This window comes from Protobothrops mucrosquamatus, unplaced genomic scaffold, assembly GCF_001527695.2.
Source record: "Protobothrops mucrosquamatus isolate PMUCROS unplaced genomic scaffold, P.Mucros_1.0 scaffold652, whole genome shotgun sequence".
In the NCBI taxonomy this organism is placed as follows: Eukaryota; Metazoa; Chordata; class Lepidosauria; order Squamata; family Viperidae; genus Protobothrops; species Protobothrops mucrosquamatus.
The window spans coordinates 173,166-195,433 of record NW_015386941.1 but is presented as its reverse complement, the minus strand read 5'-3'; the positions used below and the strand labels follow the sequence as shown (position 1 = coordinate 195,433).

The following is a 22,268-nucleotide window of genomic DNA, read 5'->3' as shown; positions in this document are numbered from 1 at the left end:
AAAAAATAAGATTTGATAATGTCTTTGTCATCAAATATCAAGATCAACATGACGTAACAAAGCAAGCATGAATTACTTAAGTAATGGTCATATTATTACAGAGTATTACAAATTCTTGGTCATTAAATATAGATTTAGTGTTATCTGTTCTGTATTTTGTTTTTTAACAGAACAATTCAGTATTCTCATTTTTGGTTAAGACTAAGGGTGGAAATTTTACAGACAGAGATCCAAACTTAAAATAAAAAGGAATATCCCGAATATGGGAGCTATCAAGTAGGGCATGAATAAGTAGGTTTTTCAGGTAAACATTGCACAGCCATTTGTCTGGGATGGTTTGAGAACTCCCGATATGGGCAGGAAGTTGGACTACAAGACCTCCAAGGTCCCTTTCAACCCTAGGATTCTAGGAGAGAAATGGTTAGAACACTGTTTTGCTATTCCCCATGTAATTTACTTAAATCATTTTTCTTGGGTGCTTTACTGTTACCAAACATAAGTGGTAATTTAAATAATGAGCTTGATCATCCATACATGGAAAATTTTAGAAAACTTTTTACAGGCATTTTTTAAATACTCATACAAAGTATCTTATACATTCAACTTTAAAATTTACAAGAAGAATCATGGATAGAACTGCCCTACCACATTGAATTTAAAAAGCCACTGAAACATTTACAGGTTCAAATCTTTATTGTTTTAAAATTCTACATATCTTTTACAGTACAATAATTTGTTATTTAAGTGATCTTTGTATAGTTAATGTACAATGTTTTTTTTTCCTCCCTGAACCTTAGCCATGAAATACAATTTCATTTATATGATTTTTTTTTTAAATAGATCAATACAAGACTTCTCTGAGGGCTGGGAAGGTGTTTTATTTAAATACAAGAGCATAGCTACTTCCTTTCAAGATCTGCGATCAACCCTTCAAAAACCTCAATCCATATTACCTTAGCAAGATACTTTTTTCCCCTTTTCTCTTATATTAAACGGCTTTTTAATGCAATAAAGCAAGTTGCAAGAGTTACCTTTTTATCTATTGAGGCAAACTCATGCTGAAGAAAATTATCTGCATGCAATGAACACTCCTGTATTATAAATAACTGATGGTTTTATACATATTATAAAGAATCTGTTAAAGAGTGAAAGTAGTTTGATAATGGTTTCACAAAAGGACAGATGCTGGTAATGGTAGTTAACATTTAACATCTAATATGAGCTAATGTATATTTAAACAGGCAATTAACATGGCTAGTAAACAAGCCATGATATGTAAGATTTGCCCTTTCAGAAAATGAACTCTTTTGGTCCACATTTCTAAAGTTATCTGAATAAAAAATTGGAACAGTTAGGCCAGACATTATGATGAATTTCTTGTTTCTAAAATATAACACATTAAAAAGGAAAAAAAACCCGATCATATTATGGAGCATTGTCATATGATCTCTGTATAAAAAAATGGCCTGCTACTTGGATTGATGAATGAGCACTGAGGGACTAGCCAGAAAATATGGTATTGAGTTGAGTTTCCCTCATGTGTTATACTTTCTTATTCCATGGTACTGCTTTTACTCTGTAGAATTTTGTACCCAGAGGAACTTTGAATCGGTTTTGTGCCTAAGGAAGGAAGGAAGGAAAGAAAATTATTCTAAGAGTAACATCAGATCTACAATCAACTATAAACTATAATTTTTGTAATCTGTAATTGATGGACATACGCTATATACATGTTTATTTTCTATTTTTGTTTCTTGAAATATGTATTTTAGATATTTTGTAATTTAATAGAACATGGCATTTCATATCTTTCCAATTTGTCTTTTTTATTTATTGAACAATGATGCAAGTAGGAAAAAAGCTGTATTATTCCTCTCAGAAAAATAATGCTCAAATTCTATTATATAATTTAACTGAACTATGACTAATCAAATAATTTAATCCTTACCTTTTTTGCCTGACAATATTCTTTTTCCATTACTTTCCCTAACACCCAAGGTCTTCGAGATGTTCCAGAAGCTATAAGAAAATTGTTCATGACTTGAAAACATTATATATACGCAAGTGGACACTCCACTAATCTTGATAATACAATTCAAAGTTACATGTCTATATATTTAACCATTTAATAGGAAAAATGTGTAATACTATTATGATAACAGAGGACACATAATTTTTCTTCCCTCCTATCTGTAAATGGTATGAAGACCATAAGGATTTCCAAAAATATTATATTACAATATAAACATTATGACATATTTATTTGTACATTGTTTCTACTTAAACATAGTTATAAGTTTCTAGTATTACTTAGCTGTGTTCATGTGTTTATACATAATTATAAAATATATGTATGTACACATATCCATAAGTACACAATAGTTCAAAAATCTTTTTATAATTGATTATATATATTATATTATTTTTAAATACATCATAAAAACACTTTCCAAGGAGATGACACTTACCACACTCACCTGGTTTGAGATCTAGTGCCGCAAGAGATTCTGAGTGTAAAAAATACAAAGTTGGGCTAACAGTGAATAATACATAGTTGTCATGACGCTCATCCAAGATTATGAGAACCAAATCACCAACCTGAAAACTAGTTAAAAAAAGAAAAAGTTAAGCAGGCAATACATAATACAATATTGAGCAGATACGTATTCAAAAGAAAAATTCCAAGTAACCAAATTATATTCCAAGTATTTATTTTTGTGTCCTGGTCCATAGAAATATACTGTAAATCAGGAAATTCTGATTTCAATTGAAAAACATTCCTTTGTAAACTCGTAATTTTAAGAAAGGGATTTTTTTTATGCAGAAAGTACATTCTGGAGTGGTAGGTGGGTGACTGAAGATGAAACTGTGGCACATATTTCTAGTCACTGAAAATAAAAGTAAAATAAGTTTGCATATGTACAACCCTGATTTATACTAATATGGGCTAATGAAAACTAATCATTTTGAAATCCTAGTGCTTTAAGCACAAAGTTTTTATTGATTAGCTCATCTTATTATTGGGTTAATGTCATATACAGTAAATGACTTGGGTCTGGCTAGTCTAAAGAAAAGAAGAAATAGGAGAGACATGATAGCAGTATTCCAGTATTTGAGGGGCTGACACAAAGAAGAGGGGGGTCACATTATTCACCAAAGCACCAGAAACAATGGTTGGAAACTGAACAAAGAGAGAAGCAACCTAGAATTAAGGAGAAACTTCCTGACAGTGAGGACAATTAACCAGTGGAACAGCTTGCCTCCAGAAATCGTGGGCATTCCATCACTGGAGATTTTTAAGAAGAGGCTAGACAGTCACTTGTCTGAGATGGTATAGGTTCTCCTGCTTGAGCGGGGGGCTGGATTAGAAGACGTCCAAGGTCCCTTCCAGCTCTATTCTATTCTATTCAAATGATAAGCAAGAAGTTCCATGTTTCTTACATAAAGAAAACACCATTCTGTGGGCCATGCTAAGAACCAACAGCCATGGTATGCTAACTGTTTTATTCCCCTGAATGATATATCTTAATTTTCTTAAACTTTTCAGAAAATAAAGTAATTACTAAATCCAAGATCCAGGGAAATACGCAAAATGGCAAAACACTCATAATAGGCTTCTATTCTAATTCTAATTTCATTGTTCCAGCTGGAGAGATACATATCTATCAATAATGAGTGAGGATTCAAAAATAATCCTTAGTTATTTTATTGGCAAGAATATGTAGCAGAAGTAATAAGAATGCTGGATTCTCTAAGAGAAAGACATTTGGAAAGGGTGAAATATTTTGTATTTCCTAGTAGCATAATCAATAGCAATTATTATAATAGCAACTGACCATAATTTAATAGGGAAAGAATAAACAACTGGAGAGTTGTTTTAAGGTTTTGGAATCAAGAAAAAACTGCAAAAATTAAATTGTTGCATTCCTCTCATGTCTCATTTTATAGAAGGGAAATTTCTACAAGAGGTCATTGACTGGGATGCCTGAGCTAGATGCACATCTCAATTGAATTTACTCACAGTGCGCAGCAAAACTGCTGAACTCCTATAGCAGGGGTTCTCAACCTTGGCAACTTTAAGACTTGTGGACTTCAACTCCCAGAATTCCTCAGCCAGCTTTGCTGGCTGAGGAATTCTGGGAATTGAAGTCCACAAGTCTTAAAGTTGCCAAGGTTGAGAACCCCTGTCCTATAGAGTTCTGGATGGCTTTAAGGTTTTATAAAAGTAGTTAAGATTTTTTTTAACCAATAATCAATATAAATGTCAGCAGTTTGAGGAGAGGAATTATAATTAGCTATGTGTGTGTGTGAGAGAGTGCTTGTGTGTGCGCATGTGTACATGCATGCTTTTTTTGGGGGTATTTGTTTTCAAATTCTTGTACAAGTTAACTTGTAGGTATCTATCCCAACAAAAACTGCATGGTAATTTTATTAAGTCTTTAAAAAGTACTGGCAGGGAACTTGTTTTCAAGTTTTTGCAAATAAACAAATGTAAATAATTAACTACTCAACAGTTTTTAGACATACTTATTTTAGTCTGTATTAATGACCGCAGTAATATTATTTTTTAAAAGAATTTAATTTAAAAAACATTTCACAATTAACAACATGTATACTTACTCTCTGATAGCAATTTTTTCAGAATGTCTTAGAGAAACTGAAGACATGCTTTGAGACATCTGAAAAATGTAACATTACTATTATTTTCCTATTATAGCTTATATGATAAAGCATGTTCTAGGCATAGATTAATATTGATTGATCTTGTCAAAGACTGACATAAAACAAGAAAAAGTGGTTTTCTATGCTTTATATACACTTTTTGGACAAAACATATTATAAATGTAAAACAATTTCATCATATGAAGATAAAAAAGTTAGTCATTACTATTATAACTAACTTTTAAGCAGTCTTATGGTTTTATGAATGTCAAGATACTTTTCTTCAATCATACATCCTACATTATAACTTATACTTTGTATTTATCCAGATTTATTTTTATACTCAACATTCTAGAAAACATGAAGTGCCAGGGCAGATTTTTTTTCCTGATTTATTAATTGGGATGGTACGAAAAGTAACCAATCTGGGCTGACCTATTGTTGCAGCAATAACAATATATACCATTAATTTAAAACATATAGCTGTGATTAATACCTTTTTATCGGCCCATTTAGAATTTCTCATTTAGAGAACCTAGAGCAGGGGTAAGCATGGCTGGCTCAGGAATTCTGGGAGTTGAAGTCCACAAGTCATAAAAGTGCCAAGGTTGCCTACCCCTGACCTAGAGTATATGTCTGTCATGAAATCAGACCTACAAAAAAAATGAAAGAGATCGTTTCCTAAAAACTCTGGAGGAGATTTGATTCAGACTGACATCAATGGGATCCTGAAATGAATTTAAATCCTCAAACTAATATCTAAAACCTGAACTGAGAAAAGATTATATATTTCAGAAATCTTCCTAATTAAAAACATTTGCCATTGGCTCAGTTACAGTGATGATGAGCTGGAAGATTTGAAAGGATAGGTTAGAGGTAGATCATTATAGAAAAAATCATAGTGGTTATTAGGAATTGAAAATGATTTGATGGCACAAAATCCTCATCAAATTCATTTGGTTTCTTAATATTGTACCAGGAATATTATTTTGGTTGCTTTAGTAGTTCAAATGAAGTACAGGTAGTTTTTGCTTAGGAACTATTCAGGAAAGGGTGTAATTGTTGCACAACATGAAGTTGAGCTGCTATCTGCTCTTTGAGCAGGAGCCTTGACTCCAAGAGGACCCCAAAGTTATGCACTGTGTCTGTCTTTTCTATTACAGTAGTACCAGTAAACAGTTGTTAAATGAGGCAGCCACTAAACAAGGACTATCTGCAGTAGTGATAAATGGCTAAAGAAGTGGCAAAAACTATCTTTAAATTATTCACTGCATATTTTTATATTTTTTTAAAATCAAGCTAATATAATTCCATTTTTTATAAAAAGAGAAAAGTTTCTTTGTCGTGTGTTTCTTATTAATAACATACTTTATTTAATTGGACATTAGACGTTTCCAAATATTCTACCGGGATTTACAACTTCTAAAATAAATATGGTTATTTCTCATGAGAAAAGTCCCCAATCTTAAAAATTGGGAAGCAAGTTAGTTAAATTTATGAGATCAACTTAAATTTTGTTGTGAAACCACAAAATGGAAATGTGTTGTCTGATGACTCTTCCGAATCACTATCATTAGTTGTGAACCATGATTCAAGAGGTGAAATGTCTATTCCTAATTCCCAGTATTGTGTTGCTAACTGTCCGTTTTAATTTTAAGAGAATGAAGTGAAAAGCAGAAGAAGGAAGGAACATATCTTTTTCTATTCTCTCTAACCTATTGATCCATATCTTCTTTTAAAACTAAAACACAGTGGATATCCTACCTCAGAACAATGTATTCTTTAGAATACATTTAAAAAAAAATAAATTGACTGATTTTATCTATTCTTTTGAATAGGTTTTTAATAAAATTTACAAATCTTACCAATCTTTGATTGAGCCTTTTATTTTCCTCCTCTTTCAACTGCAGTGTCTATAAAAAGATGTATGTTATTACTTTACCCAAATATGTAATTATATACTAATATTATATAGCTTTATAAATGCATTTCCAGTATTTTAAAGTGCAATTCTATTCATACCCTCTTAACACGAGATAGAAAAAAATGAAAATTGGTTGTCTGAGAATTTCATATATATGAACAAATTTTGTACTTCCCAAATAAGAGAACACAATGTACAGATGTACCAGGAATTTCAACACTTCGTAGAAATTTCTAATGTGATTCACAGGTCAAAAAATAGCATAAACAGAGGAATACATTAGAAAAATACCCAAATATGCATATACAGAAAGACTGAACATTAGAAAGCTCCATTAGTAAAGGACAGAATAAAACTTATAGTTAATCATTTTTGACAAGGAAGAAAAAAAGATAGATGCTCTTTTCTGAGAACAAATATAATCTAGCACAATGCAATTTGTTCCTGAGTAAACATGGGATTAAAATTCAAGCTGAAATACTTAGCTCTTTTACTTAGGAACCCAAGTGTGTGTGTGTGTGTGTGTGTGTGTGTGTACGCGCTAACATTCTCATGATTACAGCAACTAAGATGTTCAATAAAACTTCAGAGAATCTGAGCTATACACCTGCATTTCAATTCTGTTAAACCCATAATGTTTGTCTCAAAATACCAACCACTTCATTTAAATGTATATTACCAAATATAGAAGGGGAATGAGAGTAATAGAAAACATTCATTTTTGTAAGCAAGCACCCCAAAAATGCTGATTTTTGGAAAGCAAAGCAGGTAAATCTAATATGTACTCTTCACTTCTTTACTGCAACATGTCTAGGCAATGTGTGATAGAATATAAAGTCAAACCTTTCTTAGAAGAAAACTTATTAGAGGTTTTTATACCTAAATAATTAAGCTAAACAGAAATTATTAAACCTTAAGGCAGACATGTCAAACACAAGGTCAGGGGCCGGATGCGGCCCGCGAAATGGTTTCATGTGGCCTGCGAAGCCATCCTGGAAACAGTGAGGGAACGGCCCCCGCTGCCTTGGCCCTGGCCCAGGCCGGCCGGGAGCCAATGTACAATTTTGTGGTGGCCATCTATGCTGAAACGCATTCAGTCTTAGCTCCACAAGGCCATCTGGAAACAGCGAGGAACCAGCCCCTGCCATGTCGGCCCCGCCCTCTGGGTGCATGCTGGGGAGGTGTCACCTTTTGTGACGAATAAAGAAATGCATCATCACCTGGAAGTGGTCCTGGTCCCACTCCCTTCTGCCAGAGACCCTCAGATCTGTCCCATTCCTGCCCAGGCCCCCACAGGCCCCCTTGATGCGAATGATGTAGGCCACACCCATTCCATCCAGTAGGCCACACCCATTCAATCCACGCCCACTCAGTAGGCCGCACCCACCCTGGCCACACCCACCCGGCCCCCAGAGGACAACCGCAATGCTGATGCGGCCCTCAATGAAATTGAGTTTGACACCCCTGCCTTAAGGGATTCTGCACATAAAAGACTGCTCTGTTGCTGAATTATGGGAATATCCCTTAGTCATATAACACTATCTATATCAGAAAATAGGCTTTAAATATTTCCATATATTTCTAGTGTCTACCAGAAGCACTGGATAAATTTAATAATCCTTAAAAAAAAAACAAAAAAACAAATACTTCTTAAAATTAATCTGAGTTCCTAGTGATTACACAGACATCTTCCTGTGGGGTATTTTTTTTAAAAAAAACAAAACTATACAAAAGTATAGTTCAGGATGTTTTGTTTTTTTTAAATCAGAGCCTTTGATTTAAAATAAAATAATTCATTTTAAAATATTTTTGTCCAATCACACAATTAAATCAGAGAAATTACAAGTCACACCTCAGTACCAGCTTTGATTTCTAGCCTGCCTTTATGTCCATAAAGCTCAGAAATCATTAATATAACAGCAAACACAACTGTGCAAGGAAATTAGGGCAAAATCAGGCTGCTGTAAATGCATGTGGGTCTTGTAAGATGGATATATTCATGAAGTTAGAGTGTTAGCTCAATTCGAAGGACACTTTATTTTAATTGTTAGTATAACATGAGCAGTACTGGATATGCAATGGATAGATGGGGAGGAAAAAAGCTGAATGTAAGCTTCTTCCCAAACCTTACTTCTACCGAGCATTACCAGTTATACTGCTAAAAACAGAGACTGGCAAAAAAACTACTCACTTTTTCTAACATCATTATCCTCTGTTTTTCTTCAGACATCTGGACAGTTTCACTAAAAAAAGAAAGAAAAGAAAATAGGAGAAATTAACAAGATATGAAGTTTTTTTTTTAAAAAAAAAAAACTTGTCTCGCTCTTCAACATATTTATAATGATTGTTGAAAAAGAACTTTTAATAGTATAACAAGAATCAAGAAAGATTAACAAACAGCTGTTTAGCATTGGCCAAATGACCCTACTTTGTATTACAGATGTGTCAAACAAAAATGATTAAAAGTGGAATGTATATAATATGTTCATCTTTTGCCATTTCATGCAAGCTTCATGTATATAGATACATACATGGCAACAATTGAAGCTGCCTTCTTTATAGCAAATGCTCTGGAGAAGATAAGAGTCTTATTGGGGGTAATTAGAAGTTGGGCAGATAAAGAGACCAAACCCCAAATGGGACAGGTGTCATCAAATGAACTGGCTATTGGTAATGGGATGGAATATTGCCTAGATATCAGTCACTGCTCTGAGAGGCCCAGTAGCAGCAAATGCTACTTTGGGGTATTTGGGTGACATGAACACTAGGGACACTTTTTATTTAAGAAGAGCAGCAAGCTTAAGCTTGCTAAAACAATGAAATTGTTTTTACTACCAAATGCATTTGACATACATTTTGATATTAAGAGGTTAGAAACATCTTTTAGTGATGAATAAAACTAATTTCTGTTGTTCAAAATGGTTAATATAAAACAACATTCCTCATAAATTTTACGGCTGACACTTCATAAAATATATGTAAAAATTAAACTGTTGTGGCAAAAAAGGGTGTTTTTTTCTCCACTTGAACAGAGGGTCAAATGAAATCTGATTCACTAATAGTTGAGGATTTGGAAGTGATCCACATTCTAATTTTAAATATATTATCTTTTAAAATAAACAGATAATAATCAAGAAATTTGTTCTAACAATCAAACCTTATATATACATTTAGCATGAGAAAGATGTATAATGTACATGTATAAACAATACTCATGAAAAAAACCTTAGAACCAGCAGTTTAAACGGGGTAGGGCAGGCATGTCAAACTGCTGGCCCGCAGGCCGGATGCATCATGCCAAAACTGTGCCCACCCCATTGCCGGCAATGGGGAAAAAGTCACGATACGTCATGCCACATCACGTGACATCGCAAGTTTGACATGCGTGGGGTAGGGGAAAGGTATTTCATTCATTCTGTAATATTTAGATATTTATTTCAATGCAAAACAACTTACTTTACAGTCATCATGCTAGTTTCTAGTGTGGAATCATTTTTTCCTTCTTCTGCTGTATCAGAACTCAAATGTTCAGTTTCTGATGTGAAATCAGCTGCACAAGCTCCAGAAGGTTCCAGAGTAAGAGGCAAGCATGTTGATAAAACAAGATTGCTATTTTTCAGCTTATTAACTTCTTCTTCAAGTTTCTTCTTCTCTTCAAGTAAACGAGCGCGATCTTCAGAAAGACTTTCAATCAGATCTGAGCAAGGCATTTTAATGATTTATATTTAATATTGCTATAAAATTTTGCTATGGTATGCAACTTTAATGTATTACATTGCATGCTTACCCTTGTCTTTTTCTTGCTGCTGTTTCATCAATTTCAATTTGTCGCTAAGATCATTGATTATATTTTCCTTTTTCAGCTTTTCTCTTATTAGAACAGTGTTAAATGTAGTCTGAAAAGATAGCATTAAAATTTAATTTTGATAACACAATGCACAAAATGTAGATGTGCACACTCTTCTCTTTGTAATCCTTAATAGTATTAAAACACATTAAAAACTTTTAGATGCACAGGCTTAGAACACATCTAATATTACATTGTCCTGTTACTAGATTGCATTTAACTCTAAATAACACTGATGTTCAGAAATTGTGATGTAAAAACATTTCTTCCTGACCACAGAATTAAGTGAAAATTTGCTAGATATGACTACTTGAGAGATACAATGCTGACTTGTAGGTATAATTGATTTCTTTACTCAGGTCAGAATCTGTTGTTTCAGTTGCATTTTATTCTTTCTGTCTGAACACATTTTTTTTTTTTACAATCATAGTCTGTCCCCCATTCCTGGGATATCAAGTCTTCAGTAATGTAAAAGATATGGTTTGAGAACTCAGTGAAGACTCAGTTAAAATGGATTCTAAAAGAGAAGGAATGCAGTGACCTTGCCCCCAAAGCCAGGCAATCATACTTTACATTCAAAGACATAAGGATATCATCAACTTTTGAAATTTGAGGAATTTGTTATCCACACTTCCAAAACCAAAACAGATTCCAATTATTTTATATTTTCTCCCAACAAGAAAATCTAATCTGAAGTCATAGAGCTACCTGCTGCTCTGCAGTGAGTGATGTTCGAATGTTTTGCATTTCTTCATTTTTTCTTTTCTCATATTCTTCAAGCTGTTCCAAAAACTTCACTTTCTCTTCCTGGAGTTTTTCTTGAAGCTCTGCAACCAAGCTTGAAGCAGACGATTCAAATGAACTTGAAAAAGGAAAAAAAAAATCAGAATATAATCAAACAATCTGAAGTAGTAAAAAAAGGGCAAAACCTCAGTATTACTTAATCTGGCATACGTAAATATAGCTAAAACTGAAAGGCTTTGATTAATGTTAGTTGCTTCAGTAATTATCAGGTTTTAGTATGTTTGGGGACAAAATAGGTGTCGGCCTTGCAATAATAACCTATTTACAAAATCCAAGCCAATTTTAAAAAAATGAATTCAGACCTCCAGCAATCTGGTTTTCCCAATGGATATCTATATTTGAGAACATTTTAACAAACTGCATCACTGTTTGGTTTGGTGGTAGCAGTGCCTCAAACACAAGGTCCAGAGTGGTAAGGACAGCTGAGATTATAGGACATTGCTTATAAGCGCTATGTGCTTAGAGCTAGAAGCATTGTTAGAGACCCCACACACCCACTTCACGGTCTATTTCTGTTGCTCCCCTCTGGGAGGAGGTTTCGAAGAATTTATAGCAGATTCTGTAACAGCTTTGTTCCTTATGCCGTCTTGTAAATTTGCTGGATTCTTTTTTTTCCAGCCATGTATATGTATATATTAAAACTAGACTGTGATGTTTTTCTGTGTCATGTTTGTATGTATGTGGGTATATGCATAATGGGGTTTTTTTTAGCGCTGAATGCAATGCAATTTCATTTTAATGTATGCTGATCAGTGTACATTAAAGTGACAATAAAGTTTCTATTCTATTCTATCCTATTCTAATTTTCACATCTGTTGTCTCCCGTCCCCACTTCAACTGTACAAATAGCTGTATAGCAAAGCAAAATCTATAGAATAAAAGATATTTTAATACAGTAGCTCAAAACTCAACAATTTAAGCAAAAGCACAAAGTGATTCAACTGGAATAACTTCAGGGACTTCATTACATTTATGGAACAAAGCTGGATGTTATTGGCCCAGAAAACAGAAGGGACCGAAACTCAAACCTCCTACATTCACTCAAAGGTGTTTTTTTTTTAAATTCAAAAGGCAACTGGACTATTTTTTTCCTTGCAGAAGAAGAAAACATTCCACTTCCCATGCAAGAAGCTTCATCAGTTCTGACTAATCTTCTTGGATGAGAAGTGAAATGTTTTCTTCTTCTTCCTCAAGGAAAAACAGTCCAGTTGCCTTTTGAAGAAAAAAGCATGACCTGGATGACTGAGAATCTCCACACTCTTGCATTCACCTTCTCCAATAAGAAAGGAGTGATTCATAAAAGTGTTTGAAACAGGAGTGAAAACATGCCTATTTTCTTTTTATTCAAAGGAGTTCAGAGTGGAATATTTGTTCCCTAATGCCACCTGAGGTTAGTAATTAAAGTCAACTGCAGAATTTTTTTTAATCTTGTGGATTTAAATGTGGATACTCATAACCTTGGTCCAGCTGTTTAATTCTCATAGGACATCTACTCAACGTACTAGTGATTCTAGAATTAAGAGCATATTGTTGCAAGGAAAAGAAAAAGAAAATCATCATCCCGTGTTCCTGGACTACCAGCTATTAACATATATTTCTGATTAAGAAGTTTGGTTTAACATCTCTGAATTTTTCTTCTTTGGTTGATTTATTTTCATTCAGTGTCTTAGTATATTTTTGTTAGTTGAAATATAGTTATTATACACTGCAGCTAATTAATATTTGCTAGCACTATACATAGACTACAGTGAACAAAGTGTTTCAACCAACCCAATGACCTCCAATCTTATTGGATTTTGCTCCAGAGCTTTAGCTATCTACATTTAACCACTAATTTTTGCAGCCTTGTCCCAGGGTGGAAAAAGCATAGAAATTATGCCATATTTGTTTTCCCTCTTTTAATCACAATCTGAAGAATAATAACTAATTTCTACCATGTCAGAGAGAACAATCAGATTTCTCCTAGAAATCCTGGCTTGTAACTTTGCCCTCTCATCAAACTTCGGGTATTATAACAATAATTCCATGTACATTTGCTGAAGTCCTGAGTTGAAATGTGCATGACAGAAATATCCAAGGGTCGAAGTTGATTTTCATAGCTTCAGTATGCTATAATAATGTTAAAAATGAAAGAGCACCAGAACTACAATTAAATGGAAACAACTGTAAACTGCTTTGAAAGTTTACAAATAAATGATCTAAATCTATGGTCTAAATAAATACACCAACACAAATTACATAATGTACTACAGTTTACTGGAAAAAAAACTATTTTTCCCTATTTTACCTGTAAATCGGAGGATAATTCTATTTAATTTTATCTAGATGCAAGGAATATAGTTAAGGAACAAATGTTCTGTGGTGTTATATCATTTACACATCTTCTTTTGTCCAAGTAATCATTCTTTTGTGAGACAATATCTTAAATTCAGTTTTGTATTATTTTTAGATAAATTTTGTATACTAGATATTACCCTAAATGTGTTGAACATAGCCAGGAAAAAAAGTGGAAGAGTAAGTCCTCTTTGAGTATTACCTTTTGTAAGAAGCTCTCTTCAAACCAAAATTTTACTTGTCAAAAAACCCTAGACATTTGTTCAAAACTGTATCTGTTTTGCTGTGAAAATATTATCATTGTCTGAAATTAGGTAAAACTCTAGATGATGAAATAGTTAATACTGTATCTTCATTTTATCTTTCAGTGACACATACAATTTTAACTATTTTGTAATATATATTTGAAAAACATTGCTTAGAAAAATAGACATCAGTGCAAAGATGAATGAAATTATTTTAGGTTTACAAAAGGTGGTTGAGATATTACAAGAATTGCAACAAGAAAAGGTACATTTTAAAAGAGAATCCTGGAACAATGTGAATAAACTCATTTAACATGCTTCTTGACTGTAACCTCAGAACCTAGATGCTGCTAACCCATCAGCCACAATCAGAACTGAACAATTTAAATTATGACAAAGACAGAATGAATGAAAAGCATGGGATCTATTAGTGACTCTACTTTGCACAGAAAGAATAAGAAATATTTAATTAAAAATAAATTGTTAACTGGAAACTTTAATAAATAATGGTATTCATTTTGTTTTGTTTACACAAAACAAGGAATTTCAATATATAACAATTTTTATAATATTTGATAACAGCAACAGTTGCATATAGTTAAAGAACCTTAATGAAGGCCATCTCTCTGGGAAAATTCAGAATTCTACAATAAACTATCTATGGAGATTCTCAGTCACCGAGGTCTTTTCAAAAGGCAACTGGATTGTGTTTTTTCCCTTGAGGAAAGAGTTGTTTTGCTTCTCATCCAAAAAGCTTCATCTTCTTCCTGAAGGGACAAAACATAGTCCACTTGCCTTTTGAAAAAACACCTTTGCGTATACAATAAACTGTTTTGCTTTTTTTCTAAAATAAAGGAATAATTGTTAATGCTTTTGTCTGCTTTTATGATGTAGCAATTTATTACTTCTGTTGATCAAAATTAATTTTTATTTTAACTATGCATCGTTCCCCATGCAAGCTGTTTATGAAATCTCTGAAAGTATGAATAAAATATTTTTATTCATTAAGTATCAATAAATAATGTACTGTAGGATTATACATATATTGTATTTATTAAAACAAAATATTCAGAGATTTGGGTATTCAATCAAATATGAATATACAGACAAAATAAATTATAATACTTTCACATTTGTGTCATCTAATCAATAGCAGATTAATTCTATATGAGCTAATTACTCGTGTATTTTCAGGCTATTAAGTGTATAAACCACAATGTGGACAGACATAAAAATGACTAAATTGAATTGCCTAAAAATATTTCATCTTAATGCCATATACAATCTATATCAATTCTTTGAGCACCTATATTTTATTATAATTTTAAAAACTAAAGTTTTTTGTTACAACAAAGGCAAATATCATATTTTTCTTCAAATATTAACTTATTAAATTTCTTGTAAAACCAAGACAGGTTTTCAAGAATGGTTTGTGCTTTGTGTTCTGTTTAAGATAAATAAAATAATCTGCTGGTTAATAGGAGGGTTTGTGTGAATTACAACTCCTTAAATTATAATCTATTTTATTTACATTTGCTCAGTCCTTGAGCAAAATGACTGTTAAGCAAGACAATCGTGTGATTACTTCAACTACAACAATCCTGCCACTCCTGGTTGCAACTGTTAAGATCACCTGAATTGTTAAGTGGATGGAGTCCCAGGTAAGGAGCATAAGGTGCCTTGGGAGTGTGTGGGAGGGCCTCGAGTCGGGGGGGGGGAGAAATTCTTCATCAGGCTGTAGGAATGAACTAAAATGAAGCTCCATGCCTGCAGCTTGACAAAGGATTTTCCCTTCCCTCTTTCAACTGGGGGGAAATTCTTCATTGAAGTGCAGGAACAGAGCTTCAAGATTTTCACTCCATTTCTGCAGTCAACAGAGAATTTCTCTCCAGTGAATGGAGGGGAATCCTTTGTCAGGCTGGAAATCTCAGAAGGGGGGGGCGTATAAACTCCATACAGAACTGAGATTCCCTCCAGCAGGAATTCTTTCAGCCAGTCCCAGAAACAAGGAGTCCTCTCAGCAGGCAGTAACAGCTTGGAAACTTCCCTGGTGCCTTTTTATTGACTTCCAGGGAAAGGGTAGAAAAGATTGCAAATGGCAATCATATGGTGTCTGTGCATTTGACAATCAGTCGTAAACATGAACACGTTGCCAGGTACCCAAATCATGATCATGTGACCATGTGGGGCAGCACCTCTTTCTGAGGTCATCATAACTTGTCTTTAAAAGGTTAAACAACAACCTGTGACATAGTGGGTCATTGTTTCATAGATATTTCCTTACCGGATTCCTCATTGCCTTCAACAATGGTACTAATATACTGAAAACTCCTTTAAATACAAGGAGATATTTAAATCGGCCGTGAAAGTAGCCCATCTTGAATTGTATAGCACAATCAAACCTCAGAAATTGATCACAGGAAATGTTTTATGACATTGTTTATTATATCATAAAATGTTTTTTTATGATAATTTTATGTGACAAAATATTTTATAAAATTTGCCAAATTTCAATTACATGGGAGTCCATGGGATTTTAGATGCATTCTGTAAGATAGCTACCTTGGCTGGAAATGTTTATCCTATGACCATTTGCCTAGGTTACAGACATGAGAGTTTTAACAGTATGTAGATTAAATAACTGTTTAGAAAATAGCAAGTACTGAATTATGTCCAATAGTACAATTCTACCAAAGCTTATGCTAGTTTATGCTAATCTATTTAAGCTTGACCCACAAAATAAATCTGACCTTTACATTTCAGAAAAAAAATAAGCAAATAATATGTACGAGTAGTTAAATCTACATATAAGAAAATCATTTGTTTGAAAGATACCTCTTCTATGAAATAACATTTCACATCAAAAGGAAAGATTTTAAATATCATTCCTGTGATGGCAACTTTTTAACATGGGAGAAAATTTTAATGTGCAACCATTTCTAAAAATGCCAATGTCCTTGATCCACTATAATGCGGTGTAAATCCAAAGAAATATGTGGCCCTCTCATGTGATGGTTTGAAATAACATGTCATTCAGTATTAAAACTTAAGAGAAAATAACTAATAAATCACTTCCTCAATATAACTCATGAAATAATTGGAATAAAAATTGATTTGTATGTTAGCATAGGAGATAGGCTGATGATATCTGAGGGAAAAATATATGGCTGGTTGAGCAAATAAACAATCAAACTGACTGAAGAGATCCTCCTGTAATGTTATATTCTGTCAACTCATGCAAAATATATTCAGGGTTGTTGTTGTCATTATTATTAAAAATATTAGAAGGTACCCTAATTCATACAATACCTCTGATTAACTTGCATCTCAAGTTGCTGGATTTTTTCCAAAAGTTCTTTTTCAACAGCATCCCTCTGTAATTCAAATTCTTTAAGAGCATTTTGTACTGCATCTTCTTTTTCACAACTGAGTTTCTGTACCATCTCTTTCCTGTCTTGCTCATGGGTAACTATTAATAGTTTCTTTTCTTCTACGAATTTCTCAATGGTGTCTTCATATTTCTTCTGCTGTTCACACAAAGCTAAAAGCTCTTCTTTTTGTCTCTGTACAGCATTCATTTCTAATTCCAGCTTACCTTGCAATTCTTTAATTTGTTCTTCCAGGTTTTTTTCTGCTTCCAGTGCTTTCTGATGTAAGGAGGTTGTTTTATCCAATTCTATTCTAAGCAAATTTGCTTCTCCTTCATGTCTGTCAATTAATTCTGAAATGCAGTGATCTTTCTCAATTGTTATTAAAGTCCTCAGATCAGCTAGACCTACCTGATATTCATCATTACTAACTTGAATTATATGCCTTAATTTATCAGTCTCTTTTCTTAGCATTTCAGTTTCTTTGTCAACAAGGATTCTGAGATTACTTTGCTGCTGAGTTTTGTTTGCTTCGATAAGTACTTTCATTTCATCTGCTTCTGCTTCTTTCAATGCAAGTTCAACTTCAAGCTTACATCTCCAGTCAGATAATTCAGAAACCTTAATCTTTAATTCTTCAATCTGTTGTTCTTTTTCATAGACATCAGCAGCATGAGATTCCTGCATTTTTTCAAGTTGGTGTTGATGTTCTTTTTTTAACTTCTCTAAACAATCATTGTGTTTGGCTATTAATTCTTCCAATTCTTGCATGTGTCTGACATGTAGATTAGATTCCAATTCCTTTAGGTGATCTTGCTCCATAGTTTGACATTCTGCTTTCAGAAGTTTCAATTTTCCCTCATTTTCAGTGTTTAGTTTTTTCAAACTTTCTAATACTCTTTCACGTGACTCTGTCTGTTCCTTAATTTCATGATACAGCTTCTTCATTTGGCATTCCACCTCAATCAATTTCTGATCTTTTTCATTTTGTAAGAACACAACTGCTTCCTTCTCATTCTTTACTATTTCAAATTCATTATCTTTGTCATGTAAAAGTTCTTCAAGTTCTTTTAAGTCACAATTTAATTTAGCAATCTTTTTTTTGTTTTCTTCACTATCTTCAACTAAAATATTTATTTTACTTTCATATTCAGTTTTTACAGACTGTAGTTCTTTTTGATGCTTATCCTTTAAAGATTTTTCAAGAGAAAGTTTGACTTTCTCTATCATATTCCTTATTTCTACTGAAGTACATTTTAAAGAAGAAGAAAAGTTACACTGTTCTTTTTTTACAAATGTTCTAAAGTGGTAAAGGTCTTCTTTGATATTCATTAAATTTAACTGAGATTCTTGGGCAACATCTCTGCATTTGTCCATGTAAACATTTAGAACAGGATTTTCTAAAACTCCATCTTTTATACATATATTTGTGTCTTGCATCCTCCTACTATCTATTGCATTGATAACTGAGGAATAGAGGGACTCTACCATCATTTCTGGACTTTGAGGGTCACTTATCACATTTGGAGATGATGGATTTTCTTCTATTATAAACTCATTCACTGCAGACATAAAATCGGATTCTGGACTTTCGGCCAATGAGTCCAAATCTAAAGATCCTTGTTTAAAAGCTTGCTCTATGTTTGGGTGGGCAATTGTTTCAAAATCAAATGTGTGAGCATCAATACTGTCTGGAGACAATTCTTCTAAAGGAGCTGGAGGACACACAGAAGGGCAAAGAGGACCCTGAAGACTGAGAGGTGATGGAGTTTTAGGAGAGGTAGCAATTGTTGTTCCTGTTGTATTTTCCATTCTTGGCGTAGTGATAGATTGTGGTGAGGCTTGACTGTTGGAAGCCTATAAGGATAAAAAATAAGAGTTAAAATAATATTCTTTCATAACAATTCCCAGTACAGTCTCCAAGTCCCACACATGCTATGGAGTAGATGAAGCCTTTTGTATTTTTTAGAGAAGTGGTCATGCCTAAAAGTTTGTAACAGTTTAAAAGCAGCTACTGAACAGCAGGAGGAGCTTTTGTGAGAAAAAAAGTGTATGCTAGAAAATGCTTATTTTGGGAACATATCATAAGTCAGAATAGTCAGAGTTAAACTAATAGAAAATTATAAAAGAAAGTGCGCTTATTGTACATAAAGACTTTTTTAAAGCAAGGTATAATAGCTATTGCATCAGCTAACAAATTTATTAAGTGAAAGCATATAAATTATCAGTGAAATCTTTTATAAGTACAAACTAAATGTTACTGTATCAACTATGTTTAACAGAAGAGCCCAATAAACAAATAAGAGATAATGTAATTATTTGGACTAATTATATAATAAATTGACAACATAGAAGGGAAAAAAATCAGTTCAGACACAGTATTTCCTTTTATTTTAATGTGGCACAGAATGCACATTACAACACCATACAATGAAAGTATGGATATATATATCTATGTCGCGTAAAACATAACACATGGAAAAGCTAAATATAAATACACCTGAGCATGTATTTTCAAATTCAAGTGTTATACCCATAAAGCTGTTAGCCTTTTGTATGGCTCTAAAAACCTGAGTATATTCCCAAGCCTGGGGTGCTAAATGCATCGAGAGCCCTGTTTCCTGGCTCTATTATTAACTGGCCAAGTATCTTGGTTGCTGTATATATTTATTTGTTGGATTTCCCCCCCCCCCAATTTTTTGTATTGTTTTAAAATGCATTTATTGTTTTAATTATAGTATAGTTTTTGAACTATAAGCTTCCCAATCATTGCTTGAGATGGGTGGCTATAGAAATTGAACAAATAAATAAATAAAACTAATTACATCTATCCATATGCCAGTTCTAATAAAATCCTAAAGCTGCTGTGCTTTTCTAAATTTGTAGTTAAAAAATCCGGTTTGGAATAAAAACTAGAGGATGATCTGATGCTTTCCAATTCACAATTACAGAAATGACCAGGAAAGAGTCTTCTTAAAAATAGAAACAGAAATGTAAAAATCCCTGAAAGAGTTTAAGAGAGCAACAAAGAGCAACAAAGATGATTAGGGGACTGGAGGCTAAAGCATATAAGGAACGGCTGCTGGAATTGGGTATTTCTAGTTTAATGAAGAGAAGGATGAGGGGGGACATGATAACAATGTTCCAATATCTCAGGGGCTGCCACAAAGAAGAGGGAGTCAAGCTATTTTCCAAGGTACCTGAAGGCAGGACAAGAAGCAACAGGTGGAAACTAAGCAAGGAGAGAAGCAACCTAGAACTAAGGAGAAACTTCCTGACAGTTAGAACAATTAACCAGTGGAACAACCTGCCTCCAGAAGCGGTGAATGCTCCAACACTGGAGGTTTTTAAGAAGAGACTGGACAGCCATTTGTCCGAAATGGTATAGGGTTTCCTGACTGAGCAGGGGGTTGGACTAGATGACCTCCAAGGTCCCTTCCAACTTTATTATTATTATTATTATTATTATTATTATTATTATTATTATTATTATTATTATTATTATTATTATTATTATTATTACTATTATTATTATTACTATTATTACTATTATTATTATTATTATTATTGCTGAGGCAAACTTTTCCAAGGTATCTCATTATTCTGAAAATCTTACATTTATGTACGTTAACGCAGGTACACATGAATCTACAAACACATCACTTTAAGTAATGTAATAAAATTGTTCTGGAAACTGTTCTTCTAACATTTTAAACTGGGATGTCAATATGACATCCAGATCTTACTAAATTCCAATGTACATCAAGTCTAGCATGCAAACAATAATGGGAAGTGCAGTCAAGATCATCTGGAAGGCCGCAATTGAATAATTTAAGTACCACAAATTACAAAGGGAATTGTGCTTTTCTCTAAAAATAACCCCTTAGCTACAATTAAACAAACGACCTGTGGATGTATATGAATCCTCATTATTAAAGACTATATATATCCCAAATTATGGCATCCTAACAATCACAGTACTTATTCTGAAATGGCTAAAATCCCCAGAAGGGGTTGGTACATTATTTGAAGGTGTTGGAGACTTATAGCTCCTTTGTAAACACCATATAGAAACTGTGGTGAGGATTTCATTTATCTCTATTTGGTGTACCAATTAGGGCCCCACTTGAACCAGGATTCCCCAGCAACAGTAACTGACATCTTAATCAACAATCAGTTGGACTAATGCAATGCCCTCTCTATGAGGTTAGCTTTTCATAAGCAGGGTAAAAACGATATTTTATTGCATTATGCTTTTGGCCAAGATGAAGGATGGCAGTTTACCAGGATTGTTTTAATAGGAATTCAGTTGTATTAACTGTGGTTTGTTCTAACTCTTTAATTTTTCTTCTATTGGAACAAATAGAACTCAAAATCCCACAAATAATTGTGGGAGAGTTGTTAGAGCAGCCACATAATCTCAAAAAAAGATGTAATCAATTTAAGGATTTACCATGAGGTATTACTTAAATAATCTAGAGCAGTCTGAACACTCTTTTTCCTTCTGAATTCTGAATGGAAGAAATATTAATTATCAACACTACTTTTAAAAGGATCTTTCGAAATTTGTATTTTCATTATGCGGAGCAGTAGTGTGCAACTGAGTGCCAGGCATAATATTATATCCTTCCATTGGTTAATTCTACACCACATTACATATTCCAGTATAGAACTGTTCAGGAGAGACCAACATTCCCAAACAGACTTTTTATACTGTGGGAGACGGATGTAAAGAAAAAGTCTAGATGCTATAGTTTTCTTATATGTACAGCTAGTCCTTGATATACAACCACAACTTTGACTGGAATTTCCATCATAAATCATAATATAGTTGTAAAGCAGTCATTACATGACCAAACCCAATTTTATGCTCATTTCTACTGTGATCATTAAACAAATTACTATTAAATGACTTTGGCTTCCCCACTTGTTGTTCCTTATCAACAACTGGCTGGAAAAGGCTACAAATTGCAATCACATGACTGCAAGAAGCTTCAACCAATAGTAAATGTGTGCCTGTTGCCAAGTCCTGAACTGTGACCATGAGACTGCAAGGGTAGTGCAATGTTCACAATTTTGAGGAC

The 22,268-nt window shown here is 33.4% G+C and overlaps 1 protein-coding gene across 1 annotated transcript in view; it reads right to left on the bottom strand.

The window, feature by feature from the left end:
- Positions 1-694: 694 nt before the first annotated feature.
- RB1CC1 (RB1 inducible coiled-coil 1) overlaps positions 695-22,268 on the bottom strand; it is a 49,925-nt gene continuing 28,351 nt past the window's right edge. Inside the window, exons 14-23 of the mRNA XM_015817881.1 lie at positions 17,126-19,041; positions 11,142-11,295; positions 10,374-10,482; positions 10,043-10,283; positions 8,778-8,829; positions 6,528-6,575; positions 4,621-4,679; positions 2,469-2,605; positions 1,949-2,019; positions 695-1,620 (exon numbers count right to left, since the gene is read on the bottom strand). Of these exons, the coding sequence (XP_015673367.1) occupies positions 1,543-1,620; positions 1,949-2,019; positions 2,469-2,605; positions 4,621-4,679; positions 6,528-6,575; positions 8,778-8,829; positions 10,043-10,283; positions 10,374-10,482; positions 11,142-11,295; positions 17,126-19,041 (2,865 nt within the window). The 3' untranslated portion in view covers positions 695-1,542. The remainder of the gene's footprint in view (positions 1,621-1,948; positions 2,020-2,468; positions 2,606-4,620; positions 4,680-6,527; positions 6,576-8,777; positions 8,830-10,042; positions 10,284-10,373; positions 10,483-11,141; positions 11,296-17,125; positions 19,042-22,268) is intronic.